This window comes from Cimex lectularius, unplaced genomic scaffold (assembly GCF_000648675.2).
Source record: "Cimex lectularius strain Harlan isolate CLEC.00 unplaced genomic scaffold, Clec_2.1 scaffold26, whole genome shotgun sequence".
NCBI lineage: Eukaryota > Metazoa > Arthropoda > Insecta > Hemiptera > Cimicidae > Cimex > Cimex lectularius.
In genome coordinates, this window is record NW_019392721.1 from 2,770,138 (window position 1) to 2,787,573 (window position 17,436).

The 17,436-nt window shown below is 35.1% G+C and overlaps 1 protein-coding gene and 1 non-coding gene across 2 annotated transcripts in view; both read left to right on the plus strand.

Moving 5' to 3' along the window:
- LOC106664045 (high-affinity choline transporter 1) overlaps positions 1 to 15,849 on the plus strand; it is a 77,110-nt gene extending 61,261 nt beyond the window's left edge. The window contains exons 9-12 of the mRNA XM_014389415.2: positions 12,059 to 12,276; positions 12,468 to 12,571; positions 12,631 to 12,897; positions 15,197 to 15,849. Coding sequence (XP_014244901.1) covers positions 12,059 to 12,276; positions 12,468 to 12,571; positions 12,631 to 12,897; positions 15,197 to 15,503 — 896 coding nt within the window. The 3' untranslated portion in view covers positions 15,504 to 15,849. The remainder of the gene's footprint in view (positions 1 to 12,058; positions 12,277 to 12,467; positions 12,572 to 12,630; positions 12,898 to 15,196) is intronic.
- Trnad-auc lies at positions 13,344 to 13,416 on the plus strand. Its single transcript has one exon. It is a non-coding gene; the product is annotated as a tRNA-Asp (tRNA).
- Positions 15,850 to 17,436: the final 1,587 nt, after the last annotated feature.

Below are 17,436 nucleotides of genomic sequence, written 5' to 3' on the forward strand. Positions count from 1 at the left end.
GAATTTTGGGTAACGGGAAAGCAGACAGTCTGGTCAGAGGAGGATCTGCAAGACCATAGGCCCCGAACCTATCCTTGGGATAACAAAAGCAAATATATAAGCAGAATGGATCGAAGCAAAACAAAAGGAGAAGTGTACAAACTCTAGCGGTGCTAGACATAGTAAACATATGATGAAACAACCCTCACCGAAACTGGCAAAAACACTGCTGCAATTGGAGAGGGCCAAACTCAGAGGAGTCGTAGGACTACTAACCGGTCACTGGTATCTGAGAAAACATCTACACAACATGGGTATATACAGCGATGTAATGAGGAGGAGCTCAATACTCACATCATCTTCGAATGCGAAGCAACAGCTCAATGGAGGTTTAACCTAACGTACCGAAAAGACTTAGGGAATCAAATTGCAGCAGCAACAGTCAATGACCTGATACTTCTTAGAAGAAGGATTGAGTCTATTGACTGAACTAAGGAACTAGGAAGGTACAATAAGCCAGAAGGCTGCAGTGCCTGGGGAATACAAACCCCGCTTCCTAGTATCCTTTCCGCCATAACATACCATAGTCCAAAGATATCGGCTGGCATAAGCGATGGCCCAGTCTTCTCAGCAGAATCAAATCGTTTAGCGGATTCAATATTGGAAGTAAGCTAAGCGTAAGCTCCCTAAGAGTAGAAGTCCTCGCTAAGCCCTGGGCTCGGGCAATTATCTGCATACCACGTAAAACAATTGCTCCTTACACGTTTGATCCAACCACGCAGTCGCCGGGCCGCTAAAGATAGCTAACGTGTTATTTCCAAGACAACTTGTAATTGGGAATTGAGATGAAGACGGGAAGAAGGCTCAAAAAGTAAAGGCGCTTTTGCCAAAATAATAGCCAATGCTCTATGAAAGATGCATAGGTACTTTACTAGAGAAGTTCCCCTTTTCAAGCCATATCCGCCTCTCCTCAGTTAGCTTCCTTCATCACATTGGGTTCAACGGCGGAAAAGGGAACCACTTGACCTTCCGGGTTGCGCTAACCTCATCGGATTCAGCAGGAGTTGAACCTCTCCACTGCAGAAGTTCCTACTTACACGGGTTTTCACAGAATTGATTGCTATTTTTTCTTAGTCTATGATTATGAAGTACTATTTGAAATATTTATTTTCACTATTGGACATTATTTTCGTTTTATATCACAAGGGTAAATACTAAGACACCTATTGTTTTTCATTTAAGCAATCGCTTCGCCGTTTATTGGACTAAGTTAAACGACATATTATTTAAAAACTTTAAATTATCGTAACTTATTTCTTTAAGAATTTCAACACTAATTTTGAATAGGAGTTTTTAAACATTCTAAAAGTTTATTAAATTTGTTTCTTGATCATGAGTCACAATGGAATTGTAATGGCGTTAATTTTTAACACTTTTAATAGCAACAGTTCAGACAGTATTTACAGAAGAGTTTGTTAGTTTTCGTTTTCTCATGTCTATAGAAAATCCTCACCAATTTATTTTTAATTAATTAACAAAAGTCATGACGTTAGTTTATTAAATGGAAAGAGGTATTCGAATGGGAAATGAAGTAAGTAGAAATGTATGTGAGACGGATTTTCATTCATTGATGCGACGAACCGTCCATTAAGAAAATGGGCAACTTGCCGTGTCTGACGGTCGTCGCGTGAATGGAAGAAACGGCGAAAGCAGGCGGACCCAGCCATTAAAAGCGACTAAATGTAATACAATCTCGGTAAAATTGTCACCCTGACGAAATATTAAAAAAATGTTCCTAAGGTTGCAAAACGTGATTTTTAATTTTTAAACTTCAACAAAGTTTTTTCGTTCGTAGCTTTTTTCCGTGTTATCAATAAAATTTGCGTTTAAAAATATACGGATTAAATGGGAAAATTTTGTTTAATCCTCTGTTTTTGTTTCTATTAATACAACTGAATCGATGAACTGAGCGTAATAGAGGGATTAAAATACGATTTTGTTGATTAACCGAACGGATTAAGCTGAGTTCCTTTCAGGATTTGTTTTATTCAGCAAGTTCTTAATCTTCTTGCTGGTAATACTGAATTTTGTATGTAGCCCGAATCGATTGGCGCTTTTATCTTGTCAAAACAAAAAATAGAAAGATTATGACAAATTGGATTTACTGCCTTTATAAAGGTCTAAAAAATATCCTGCCTTTTTCTATTTTTCTCTTCTTGTAGGTATTTTTCTAAAAATAAATTTTTGAGCAGACCGGGTATTTAGAAGACGGAATTTTTCTTATTTCACGGAAAAACGACAGGAGGGCATGAATTGCGAATACGCCCTTCGTTGACCTTTAAATGGGTCAGTAAAGGTCATCGCGTCTGCGAAACGTTTTAGTTTGCCGGCGAACAATGGCCATTTTGAATTAGACAGGGGGTGGAATTTTTGAATTTATGTGTTGTGATTAGTGACCGATAGTCGATGATTATTCAGAAATCATGAGATGCGGTCTGGTGTAATGTAGGTTTCAGAAAAACATTTTCTTTATCATGCCAACGTTTCGATCTTTATTGAGATCATCTTCAGGGCCTGGGATTTACAAACATTGTTTAAATTTAACAAAAACATGTAGGATGGGGAAAAATCAAATTTATACAATGCAAAAAAATATTTTTTTATATTCAATCCAAGTATTTCTACTCACAAACACTTTGAGTAAGTAGAAATACTTTGACTGAATATAAAAAAATATTGCAGGGGGGGCATTTATACAATATTTTTGCATTGTATAAATTCGATTTTTTCCACATCCTACATGTTTTTGTTCAATTTAAACAATGTTTGTAAATCCCAGGCCCTGAAGATGATCTCAATTAAGATCGAAACGTTGGCGCGATAAAGAAAATGTTTTCCTGAAACCTATATCACACCAGACCGCATCTCACGATTTCTGAATAATAATTTTGAATTTATGTCGGAAACGAGGAAATTTCGCTAAGTCAGTGGTACCTCGTTCCACCTGTTTCGCTCGTGCCTCCCACCCCTTTTTCACAGTGACTTTTCATCCCTTTCATCCGCGTTTTTTCTAAGTTGGTACCTTTAATTCGCCTGGGGAATTTAAATCTCAATAAATGACAAAACTTTTCAAACTGGCTGCTGAAGCATTATTCAAACGGGAGAGGCTAACTTAGAATATGCAATTCCCTTCAACTTAAGCCGATTATATTTTTCCCCCCTACAAACTAATATAAATTAAATGAACTTTTTATTTAGACATTTTTTCTGATAATCTTATTTATAGAAATCTGTCAAGCTTGATAAAAAAAGAAAAACAGTTTGATTTAAATCGTTAATGGTTTATCAAATTTATTGCGGATGAACAGCTCACATATCCTATTTTTCATTTTAAAAAATCCATTTCCTCTTTAGACATAATTTTCATACTCATTTCCGTTTCAAGAGAGTCGGTACTTTCTTCTTAAGCATAAAATTTGAAAAACCGAATTTTAGCAATTGCTTAAGATCGTTTGGTTGTTCCAAAGAAGGCCAAAAAGTTGCTATATTTACGTTCCGTTTTCTCACAATCTCTTTGGTATAATATAACTAATCTTTCTTTATTTTATTTTTATTACTATACTAAACATTTGACAACATGTTTTTATGTGTTTTAAACCTTTGTTTTAAATAAAAAAATATATCTTGGTATCTGGATGGTTCTTTACCAAATCTCTCCCTAGGATTATTGCTCTTCAAAAAAAAAATAAACTGAAATAGCAAACAGCAAATCGACAAAAAAAAAAAAAAATTTTTTTTTGAAGAGCAATAATCCTAGGGAGAGATTTGGTAAAGAACCATCCAGATACCAAGATATATTTTTTTATTTAAAACAAAGGTTTAAAACACATAAAAACATGTTGTCAAATGTTAAGTATAGTAATAAAAATAAAATAAAGAAAGATTAGTTATATTATACCAAAGAGATTGTGAGAAAACGGAACGTAAATATAGCAACTTTTTGGCCTTCTTTGGAACAACCAAACGATCTTAAGCAATTGCTAAAATTCGGTTTTTCAAATTTTATGCTTAAGAAGAAAGTACCGACTCTCTAGAATAGAACATACATAAACGATACGAGTCCTAAGATGGCATAATGAAAAGACGGTTGTATGTTTATGCACTAAAAATAGACCAGAACGCTTTATTACCAAATTTCCCAAAATTATGTTAAGCTCTGTAAAACCTTGGAATCTTATAGGTCCAGGTCGGTAGATAAAACAACTAACGCCAAACAAATATTAATCTAAAAAATTGCATTTCCTACATCTAAACTATATTTTGGCATCGGGCTGGTTCTTTACCACATCTCTCCTTAAGATTATTGCTCATAAAAAAATCTCTTTTGTGATAGAGTGTTGATCGATAATATTTTAGGTAAATAGGTATTTTTCAACATAGAATATACATAAACGATCAGATTCCTAAGATAGCATGATGGCTAGATATACCAGGGCGATTTATTACCAAATTTCCCAAAATTATGTTAAGCTCTGTAAAAATCTGGAATCTTGTAGGTCAGGTCGCTGCCAACTTAACTAGATAAAACAATAACTAACGCCAAACAAATATTAACCTAAAAAAATGCATTTCCTACATCTAAACTATATCTAGGCAACTAGGTGGTTTTTTACCAAATCTCTCCCTTGGATTATTGCACTTAAAAAAATTTTTTTTTTGTGGTAGAGAGTTGATCGATGATATTTTAGTTAAATAGGTATTTGTCAACATAGAATATACATAAACGATCAGATTCCTACGATAGCATGATGGCTAGACGGTCGTATGTTTATGCAGGCTAGATAGACCAGGGCGATTTATTACCAAATTTCCCAAAATTATGTTAAGCTCTGTAAAAATCTGGAATCTTGTAGGTCAGGTCGCTGCCAACTTAACTAGATAAAACAATAACTAGCGCCAAACAAATATTAATTTAAAAAATTGCATTTCCTACATCTTGGCCTCTGGGTGGTTTTTTTACCACATCTCTCCTTAAGATTTTTTCTCTTAAAAAAAAAATAAAAAAATAAAACAATAATTAAAATAATAAAAATAAAATAAAAAATAAAAATAAAAAATTAGGTATTTTCAACATAGAATTTTTGCAATTTTTTAAGATCATTTGGTTGTTCAACAGAAGGTCAAAAAGTTGCCATATTTACATACCAGTTTCCCCCAATCTCTTTGGTATAATATAACCAATCTATTCGCAGCAACTGTTCAATAGAAATCGTAATTTGTTAATTTTTTACAACTTATATTTGTGACAAAATTGCACACCTTTGTTTTAAATAAAAAATTATATCTTGGCATCTGGGTGGTTCTTTACCAAATCTTTCCCTAGGATTATTGCTCTTCAAAAAAAGAAAAACAAATACGGTAGAGAGTTGATCGATGATATTTCAGTTAAATAGGTATTTTTCAACATAGTACATACATAAATGATAAGAGTCCTAAGATAGCATAATGGATAGACGGTAGTATGTTTATGTAGGCTAGATAGACCAGAGCGATTTATTACCAAATTTTCAAAAATTATTTTAAGCTCTGTAAAAACTTGGGATCTTGTAAGTCAGGTCGCTGCCGACTTAACTAGATCAAACAATAACTAACGCCAACAAATATTAATGTAAAAAAATTTCATTTCCTACATCTAAACTGTATCTTGGCAACTGGCTGGTTATTTCCCACATCTCACCTTCATATTACTGCTCTAAAAAAANAATTATATATATATAAAGGTATTTTTAACATAAAATATACATAAACGATAAGAGTCCTAAGATAGCATAATGGATAGACGGCTGTATGTTTATGCAGGCTAGATAGACCAGAAGGTTTTATTACCAAATTTCCAAAAATTATTTTAAGCTCTGTACAAACTTGGTATCTTGTAGGTCCAGGTCGCTGCCAACTTAAATATATAAAGCAATAACTAACGCGAAACAAATATTAATCTAAAAAAATGCATTTCGTACATCTAAACTATATTTTTGCATCTGGGTGGTTTTTACCGTATCTTTCTCTAGGATTATTGCTCTTAAAAAAATAATAATTAATATAAAAAATTAGGTATTTTCAGCAAAGAATATACATAAACGATAAGAGTCCTAAGCATGATGGATAGACGGTTGTATGTTTATGTAGGTTAGATAGACTAGAACGTTTTATTATCAAAATTCCAAAATTATTTTAAGCTCTGTAATAAGTTGGAATCTTGTAGGTCGAGGTCGCCAATCTAAATAGATAAAGCAATAACTAGCGTCAAACAAATATTAATCTAAAAAATTGCATTTCCTACATCTAAACTATATCTTGGCATCTGGGTAGTTTTTTACTTAAAAAAAAATTAGGTATTTTCAACATAAAATATACATGAACTATAAGAGTCCTAAGATAGCATAATGGATAGATTATTGCTCTTAAAAAAAAATTCTTTTTTGTGGTAGAAAGTTGATCAATATTTTAGTTAAATAGGTGTTTTTCAACATAGAATATACATAAACGATAAGAGTCCTATGTTAGCATAATGGATAGACGGTTGTATGTTTATGTAGGCATGACAGACCAATTTTCAAAAATTATTTTAAGCTCTGTAAAAACTTGGAATCTTGTAGGTCCAGGTCGCTGTCAACTAAAATAGATAAAACAATAACTGGCGCAAAACAAATATTAATTTAAAAAAATTGCATCTAAACTATATCTTGGCATCTGGCTGGTTCTTTATCAACTCTCTCTCTCTTGGATTGTTTGTTTATTATTGCTCTAAAAAATGAAAAGAGGATCGTTTCAATATGATAAAGAGTTTAGGGAAAGGTGTGTTGAAATGTAAAAACATCCAACATTTTAGAAAAATTTTCTGGTCAAAAACAAATTTTTCTCGTTGCTAATTTGTACCTTAAAAATGTTGATTATTTTTATATCCAGATATAGTATATATATTTGTAGTTTGGTCGTAGAATTTTTTTTTGTTTACTTTACTGGAAGTGTTTATTATTTTTCGGAAAATAAAAGGAGTTTTCTTGTTGCCCAGCTTTTCCTATATAATATGTCCTAGGAGTGTTACCTTTGGACTCCACGGTTTGATTAATAGTGTAGTACACAGCTACATAGTTGAATGAGAGATTAGTCAATGTATCCAATAATAAGGATTAATCTTTGAGTTAGGATTTAACAATTTTCCTACGGAAAATGAACGGTGTAGTTTAAGTCCTACGTTCAGGGAAAGCGTTGGCATTTAAAAAATTGGTATGAATATAAAAAAAAGGCAGTAAGAAGGAAAACAGGAAAATTGTATTGTTCATGACAGCAACGGATTTAGCCTGAATGAATTTCAAAGGTTTTTAAGTCATCAAAAGAAAAATATTAAAATCTTTACAAGGGGGGTGGTGTGGTTTTGAAATTATAACTCGGTCGTTTGATCTAAAATAGGTACTGTACTTAATTTTTTTACTAATTATTCTTTTTGTGTAAGGTCTTGGTTGAGTTGAAAAGTTAGTGTCACGAGCGGGATCGAACCCACGACCTCACGCCGCTGCTCTAACCACTTGAGCTACCGTGATTTCGATCCACACGGACACAATAAATTTAAATAATTAATATGATCAATTAGACCACTAAACATAAATGGATTATTTTTTTTTACGTTAGAGTTGAAAGAAAGCCTGGGTATGGTCATTTCAAAGGTTAGGTCCGGAATTTTTTTTTATAGGTTCGAAGCGTACCAATTGCGTATTTATCGAAATTAGCCATTGGCCCGAATGTCCACTGTGCGAGCTGGTTCCCTTTTATAACGTTCATCCGCCGCTGGAATTGTTCTTCCAGAACTTCGAGGCAATATGTTGGAAGGATTGAATTTTCCAGCCGACGTGACACGTTGCCATGCGATTTCCATCTCGTTTGAGTTAGATTACTATTTGCGAATTGGATCTTACAAACGATTGACAGTGATTGTTAGTTCCAAGCCAAGAAAAAACTTAAAAAAGCCTAGTGTTTTTATCTATTTTAAAATATCAAAACAGCAGAGTTAATAAACATACCCAAGTATGTGTATTCCTTTACAATTTCCGCTCGGGAAACTATTTCTCTTTTGATCTCAACCGTTTTTGAAAATCATAACCTTTGATTTATTCAAGATTGACAAGTTCCATTATTTACCATACCTCCCAAGGACTCTCTCTCTCTCTCTCTCTATATCTANATAACCCCTTCCTTTCACGCTAATAAATTACATTCATCCTAATATATTAACATAAACACCACACAAACACGACACAAACACTTCACACACAACACAAGCACAGCACAAACACACATAAACTATATACATTTGAAAGTCCCTTTAGCCCTGAGGTACTGGTACAGCGATTTGTGCCCGCTGCCGTGCCCCAAGACTACGCACACTTCTGATGATATTCCAAAATATTGCCTATAAACATCGAGCCTTCTACAATTGAAAAGATGCTCGACTTTTACTCTATCCTTGCATAATGGGCACCTATGTGGTTGCTTTCCTGCTAGCGAAGGAATTCTTGTATGACCTATGCGTAGTCTTGTCAATATGACCTTTTCCATTTTTGACCCATTTTTCCGTCCAAGGGACCGACGTTTTTCTTAATCTGCCACAGTTTGGCAGGATTATTTCTATTTTTCCGAGCCAAGCGGTTTTTCCATCCTTCTTTTATCGTATTTGAAATTAATAACTTGAGACCGCTGGGTGTACAGGTTGGGAAGCGTCGTGGCTGGGCTCTGGCTGCTTCTTTGGCCGCCCTTTATGGTTCTTCGTTCCCGGCTATCCCAAGGACTCTATTTCTTTGAAAATAGATGGGATAATCAGCCAGAAATAACACCTCCTGCATCAAACTTGTTTGCTATGGATAATTTGATCCCGAAGGGTTGTTACTCCGCGATGTGCTGACCTTCGGGGTCTACACCTCAGGAATGTTCACATATCTGGCTAAGCTATTGGGTCACTAATATCTCCCAAGATGCCCAAGAAATCCAAATGACCTACCATTTCAGCCCCAAAGCATGCAAAATAAAATCCAGCTTAAAACTCACTAAATTCTATAAAACAGTCGCACAAATAAATACATTCACACGCAGGTACATCACACTGATTAGTCGGTGAAGTTCTCGACATACAGTATTAATAATCTAATCTAAATTAGGATCGACGGGATGTTTTTATAAATATTCCGCCATCAAACATAAACACACACTGCTGGAAGTGCGATAGTAACGCCATCAGCCACACTTCTCACATTAAATACCCAAAATACATAAAATATCTATATTCGATAAAAAACCCCACTCCAAAAAGCAAAAAAGGGGACTCAGAAACTCGTTACTGTGCCGGGGAACCATTCCGATATTCGACGACATGCCTACACGCATTCTGTAAGGAGCCAAGGCATGGCCTATGCTGGCTTTGGCCCAGGACTTTGTTTGCCATTGTTTGATTTTATAGCATTTTTCAGTCAAATGAAACATTTTTTCAACCAAATGAAACTTTTTTCAATCAAATGAAACTTTTTTTCAATCAAATGAAACCTTTTTTCAGTCAAATGAGACCTTTTTTCAAGCAAATGAAACCTAAAACCCAATGATAATAATTATGTAGAGGAATAAATAAATGATATTATAGTACTAATAATAATTTTTATGAGGATTGAATATTAATATTACAATAATTTACGATTCAATAATTCAACAAATTCAATATAGGAAGATTATGAATAAAGGAAGATTATAAATATATAATGTTATATAATGTATATATTTATATATGTGTTGACACTGCAGTTAATGATCTCTGGAAGATCATTGTTGATGTTGGTAGAATCGCTTAACATCCTTCTCGCACTTGCTTTTATTTTTGAAAAGGCGTGTTCAGCTGGGTTCAGCATCGGTGAGTTATTAATAATAAATAATAAATTAATAATAATACATTTTACGTAATGAAAAGGTTACCAATGGGGTTTCTATTACTCCACTCCTACGAGATAACGAAATATTCTATAATGTCATTTATTTATTCCTGTAGATAATTATTCTCATTAGGTTTTAGGTTTCATTTGCTTGAAAAAAGGTTTCATTTGATTGAAAAATGGTTTCATTTGATTGAAAAAAAGTTTCATTTGATTGAAAAAAGTTTCATTTGATTGAAAAAAGTTTCATTAGATTGAAAAAAGTTTCATTTGATTGAAAAAAAGCTTCATTTGATTGAAAAAAAGTTTCATTTGGTTGAAAAAAGTTTTATTTGACTGAAAAAAGTTTCATTTGATTGAAAAAAGGTTTCATTTGATTGAAAAATGGTTTCATTTGACTGAAAAAAGGTTTCATTTGATTGAAAAATGGTTTCATTTGACTGAGAAAAGGTTTCATTAGATTGAAAAAAGTTTCATTTGATTGAAAAAAGGATTCATTTGGTTGAAAAAAGTTTCATTTGGTTGAAAAAAAGTTTCATTTGACTGAAAAATGCTATATATGGCTATATAAGATGATTTTAATGTTTAATGTAATAAAATAATCTAAAGTTAATCATTTTCCCTTTAGTGGAACTTTGATTTATAGCACAGATTTAATTAATATGTTATGATATTTTTTTCTTGTACTGTTTCTTGCTTGCTATATTTCTTATTATTTATTATTTTTTCTCTTCCTTTACTTCTAATTGCTTTTATTTGCCGTTCAGGTCCTTGTTTTTTAAAACTCTTATTTGTTGTACTTGCTGATTTTACCCTATTTCAACTTTTTGTTGTTTTTTCCTTCTTTCAAGTTTTTCTTTCAAGTTCTTCAGACCCTTATTTTTGTATTTTATTTTTTCTCTTTTTGTTTTTACATCAAATTATGTTTCTAAGGATTTAAAGTGAACTTTATAAAACAAACATAAATTATTCCAAGGATGATAAATTTTAATCATGTAAGAAGCCACAATGTGAGCAGGTTACCATTTTTACCTCGCGTTGTTTAAATTTTACATGTTCCTTGTTAATTAAAATCGATCAAACTGTGCGAGACTGCGTTTGCGTGATCTCTAATTGCACTACGAACAGTTTTTAATGTTATAATGTTATCCTGTATGATGACGACCCGGATGTTTTGTATGGTACAGATTAGTATAATCTATCTATAAACTGTGTTAATTGCCTTCAATTAAAATATTATGTTTTTTCATTAATCTGTATCAGATCAAAAACATATCCTGGCCGAGCTTTTCTGTTGTTGACTTAATTCTTTCATTATTGTTTTAGATTTTCTTTTTTCCATTCTTCTGCTACATTGCTTTTGTTGTTTTTATCTTTCAATTTTTCCGAGGCTTTCTTGATGGTTGTTGAATCTTTCTGTTTATACTGCTAATTATTTTTTTGGTATTTTTTGAAATTATTTTTTACATGTTTTTATTCATGGTCAACTCTTTGTTCTTTGTTCTTTTTATTCTTAGTTTCGTTTATTATGTTTGTTAATCTTTTTCTCGCATTTTTTCTTCTTCTTTCTTTGATATTTGTTTGCTTATTATTTCTCGTGTTTTATTAAATTTGTCTATAATGTTGTCCTTTTCCTCACTATTTTCTTTGTTAGACAGTTGAATTTAGTTTGTTTACATTTATGTTTTGTGCTCCAGGTTGAATTTTGTACCAATATTTTGGTTACTTGTTAAACTTTAATTAATATTACTTATAACGAAATGGTAATTTTAGTATTAATGCTATTAAATCCATTAGATTTCGTGGTCCGATTGACCAAATAACTTCTTTCAATTAATTAATGTTTATGTAAAGTATTGGTTGAGATAAAAAAAAGTTAGTGTCACGAGCGGGATTCGAACCCACGACCTTCGGCTTAATACGCCGCTGCTCCACCACTTGAGCTATCGTGATTCGACCCACTCGAACACCAACTTCCCACCTCACAATTCGAAAAGTGGGGTTGAACCGAGGGTCGTGGGTTCTAATCCCCTCGTGACATTGAATTTTTTATCTCAACGAATACCTTACGTAAAGATTAATGAATTAATTTTATAATTGAATGTTTTCAGCATGGAACGAAACAGCTTATCAAGGGCCGTACCCGCTCACGGCGACTGAGACTAGCATGATACTGCCGATGGTACTTCAGTACCTGACTCCGGACTTCGTTTCCTTCTTCGGCCTCGGAGCAGTCTCGGCGGCCGTCATGTCGTCCGCCGACTCCAGCGTTCTCTCCGCCAGTTCCATGTTCGCCAGGAACGTTTACAAACTCATATTCCGCCAAAGGGTGAGTTTAGATTTCTTCTTTGTAATTTAGTGCATCGACCCGTCGGAGTTTCCTGTTTTATAAGTTGGCCAGCCGGAAGTGTCCTATCGTGACGATCAAATTACAACTTGTTACTTGAAAGAGAAAAGCTCTCGAGCTTTTCCCCAACATTCCCTCGTAGGACAAATATTAAATCTATCCTGATTTTCCAGGCATCGGAGATGGAGATCATTTGGGTGATGAGAATATCTATATTCGTCGTCGGCATCCTGGCTACAATAATGGCTCTTACAATACCATCGATTTACGGCCTTTGGTGAGTATTTATAATCTTATTTTTAATAGAAAGACGACATAAACCAAACTTTTTTCCAGGTCGATGTGTTCCGATCTCGTCTACGTCATTTTATTTCCACAGCTGCTCATGGTCGTCCATTTTAAGGACAACTGCAATACTTACGGTTCCTTGGCTGCGTACATCATGGCCCTTTTGGTCAGGGTCTCTGGAGGAGAACCTTTGCTGGGACTTCCCGCTCTTATACATTTTCCAGGATGGGACGGCGAACGGCAGCTTTTCCCTTTCAGGACCATGGCCATGCTCATCTCGCTAATTACGCTTATCGGGGTCTCCTGGGGAACAAAGTAAGAACAAACATATTTTTCACGTAACCATATAAACAGGACCTTAATTACGAAACAAAAGCTTATAAACAACTACAAAAAGGTAAAAGACAATTATAAATCTTGGAGAGCAATGAAGGTAGCAAGAAACGATGATAAGTTTTATAAAAATATAAAAATGGTTTCAACTTGAAAAAACCTACCTAAGCCACAGAAATCCTGGCACTTTTATGCATTTTTTGTATGATTTAAAAAAAAAGTTGCCTACTTTTCAAACGAATGTATGAATTCATCTTTCAATTAATTAAGGTTTTTAGTTGAGATAAAAAGTATATATCTTCACTAAACCTCTCCGTGGGCATTTCAATTGTCGCCGAGAATCAAATAGATAACACGACATTTGAAAAAAGGAGGGAAAATTCAAAAGGTGGGGTTGAGATGGGAAGTTAGTGTCCGAATGGATCGAGGTCACGATGGCTCAAGTGGTAGAGCAGCGGCGTATCAAGCCGAAGGTCGTGGGTTCGAATCCCGCTCGTGACACTATCTTTTTCATTTCAACTAAAAACCTTAATTAATTGAAAAATGTATGAATGTTGATTCCAAATAATTATTGACCATTTAGAGGTGTAACAAATTGTAAGTTTAATCAGTTGGGAGGATCCCGTTCTCAAAGTTTGTTTCGTAAGATAACCGGGGGGGGGGAATAATTAGATTAAACTTCACCAAATAGTAGTTAAATCCAACCAAAGTTTTGTTCAATTGGACTGGGAGAAATCGACCTGACGGACTTCAGACTTATGTCGCTCATAATTTTTAGATTTAAACCAGATAGTTAGCAGAAGGTATTTAAAGTAATATCTAGTACCTATATAAACTTTGCTAGTTGGACCACTAGTAATTGAATTGTAGATCAATATAGGGAGCGAGTAGGCATGCCATACTATATCAATATTGTCCAGAACTGTATAAATTTGTTTTATATAATTAATGAATTTTTATTAAATTTTCGTGAGATTGAATGTACTTGTATGCATTTATTAGCGCGAATGAAGAGTAGATCAATATAAGAAGCGAGAAGACAAGCCACTACATATGAGAACTGCATAAATTTTTTTTTTGCATAGATTTGTGCTAAATGTTTCATGAGATTAAATATTTATTAGCGCGAATGCGTTGTGCTAGAATTTTAATTGTAAAATATTGGGTTCTTATCAAACTTCACTTATGAGGACGTGTGATCACTGATTCTAATGAAATTTTTTTGGGGTGATACTCGCTGTGCACTAATTGAAAGTTGGATCGATATAGGGCATGCTACTCCAATTGAGAACTTTAACAACTTGTTTTGTACAATTAATTAGTTTGGTTTTAATTAATCTTGAGGTTGAATGTATTTATTAGCGTGAATGTTTTCTGTGAGAGGGTCTGTAGTGGAATATTTTTATCAAACTTTACTTACAAGAGGCTATATAAGTGTTATCACCGATTTTAATAAAGGTTTTTTTGGTGATACTCGGTGTATCTATCATAATTGAAGAGTGGTTCAATATAGGGAGCATGTAGGCATGCTGCTTCATATGACATGTGTTGATAACTGTATAAAGTTGTTTTATATAATTCAATTTATGCAACTTCACTTATGAGGACATGTGATCACTTATTCTAATGAAACTTTTTTTGGGTGATACTCTTTGTGCACTAATTGAACGTTGGATCGATATAGGACATGCTACTTCATGCACGAACTGTTGAGAACTTTATAAATTTGTTTTATACGATTAATTAATTTGGTTTGAATTAATCTTGAGGTTGAATGTATTTATTAGCGTGAATGTTTTGTGTGAGAGGGTCTGTAGTACATTTTTATCAAACTTTACTTACAAGGGACTGTACAAGTGGTATCACCGATTTTAATGAAAGTGTTTTGGTGATACTCGGTGTATCTATCATAATTGAAGAGTGGTTCAATATAGGGAGCATGTAGGCATGCTGCTTCATATGAGATGTGTTGGTAAGTGTATAAAGTTGTTTTGTATAATTAATAGGTTTGTGATAAATGGGTCGTGAGGTTGAATGTATTTACTAGCGAGAATGCATAGTGTGAGTCTATGGTGAAACATTGAGTTATGTGATGTGTATTTAATACTCCATAGACTTACTGAGTGAAAAAAAATCTACTTATGTATGAGTGAGTGTGCTCAAATTAAATGACCTATAGTCCTGGATGGGCTGGGTGGATTAAATCTACTCCATGCTACTTTCTATGGTTGTTTTTATGCCAAAGTTAAAACTTTGATTATATTTTGTTTTCTACTTTCAGGCACGTATTTGAGGTTGGTTACTTGAGCCCTGGCTACGATTTGTTCAGATGCGTCGTCAACATCCCCGAGGACGTGGTTAGGGTCGGGGAACCTGCGGAGGGCGAGATGGCCGTGATGACCTCCGGCTCGATGGGTCCCCTGTACGGCACATCGACTGAAGCCACGCTTGTCGGCAAGGACGAGATGAACGGCAGGATAAACCCCGCCCTGGAGACGGACGACGACGATCCGGCCCTCGACCTCGGCGATATGAAAAAACGGGCCGGCAGCGTGTCGCAGCAGCCCAATTCTCAGACTCAACTCTAAGTTCCCCGTGCTCGACCCGAAAGGTAGTCAAAACACCGAATTGCATTTATAGATTAGGTTCACGCGCACGTGTTAGGCAGAATTAAAATAAAACAAAAAGGGTCTTGCGATTTTAGTCCTTGATAAAATTGTAAAACGATAAAGTTTGCTTAAAAACAGTCGACCTCCTGCGACATACAGTCTTTCTAATAATCCACGCTTATCAATACAATAAAGGCCTCTTATGTTAGTTTTTTGAAAAACTTGAAAAGTCATTCATTTTTTGGTAAGTTTTCACACAGTGTTAGGCCATAATAAACATTTTTAAACTAAACATAAACAAGTTTTACTAAAATAAATTACAACATTCCTACCAATAAACAAAAAAGTTAGAAAACTAACTTTTTAAAATTTTCTTTTTTTACAATTTTAACTTTTAAATTACAAATTAAATGTTTAATTTACATTTAATAAGACGTATTGCCCCCTCTGGTTTTAATGACTGCTTCCACATGTCTTGGCATACTTAAAAGGTTTTGGAGAAAATCTTGGGGTATATCGTCCCACTCCTCCAATACAACTGCCTTTTGCATTTCAAGGGTAGTAGGGGGTCAACCTTTCTTTTGAGATAATCCCAAACGTGCTCGATTGGGTTAAGGTCAGGAATTCTTGCTGGAAAATCTTGTGGGGTTGAGGTACTCAGAAACACATCTTGCCTTGTGAGGACGGGCATTATCATGCATGAGCAACGATTCAGATGAACGACATAAAAGGCACTACATGATCTTGAGGAATCATTTCTACATACAGCATTGGCACTAATTCGGTACGTGCCTCCCAAGATATGCCGCCCCAGAACATGATAGTGGCTCAGTTTCTAACGTGCAGCACTGACCGTTCTCCAGGCCTTGTCCAAACTCTTTCATGCCATCTGGACTGTTAAAGTCCACTCTCGTCTCATCAGTGAATAAATTTTTTCCCACAGTCCAAGATCGTTGTTCCCTTGTAAACTTCAATCTCTTTATGCGGTGTTCTGCGGTGAGAAGGGGACCTTTTACTGGCCTTCTTGAGCTGAGGTTTGACTCTCTCAGTCTTCTAATGACCGTTGACCCCGAGGTTGATTATGCTCAGGGAGATAGAGTGGCCTTCTCTATCTAGGGAGTACGCGGGAATCAGGCTGAAGTATTTCGGCCTGTTAGCCCTTTGCGTGAGGCATACGACCCGATGCACAATGCGGGCCCGACCATTCGGAGTGGACAAGCGGAGAGCGACATGCTGCGGCGGTAACACCATTCCGTCGTATGCGGAGGTGCGTCAGCTCTCATCTTGAGAATCAAAACGTCCGATAAGGCCGAATAGGCCAGGTGCGGACGCTAACGATCCTCTTGTCTTGTTGACGATGAGTTCTCGCGAACGGAATCCCTCGAACACCAGCGATCAAGTTTTTAACGGAAGTAGCTGTAGAATTACGCTTCCGAAGTGCTTGCGTTTTAATGAAGCGGTCATCTATGGGATGCCCTGACGTTGGTGGACTCAAATGACTCCTAGTCTCCCAGAACTTTTTTATGGTCCTTGAAACGGAATAATTTTCAATTAATTAAGGTTTTTAGTTGAGATAAAAAAGTCAGTGTCACGAGCGGGATTCGAACCCACGACCTTCGGCTAGATACGCCGCTGCTCTACCACTTGAGCTATCGTGACTTCGATCCACTCGGGCTCTAGTGGTCACGATAGCTCAAGTGGTAGAGCATCCCGCTTCGAATCCCGCTCGTGACACTGACTTTTTTATCTCAACTAAAAACCTTAATTAATTGAAAGATGTTAATTGATCAAGCGGACCACGAAAACTAGTGGAATTAAACGGAATAATAATGAATCCCAACGCAATAATTTGCCTTCTTCAGAGAGATCGATGATTCTGACAGAATCATGGCTTAAACGATTCATTGTGAAT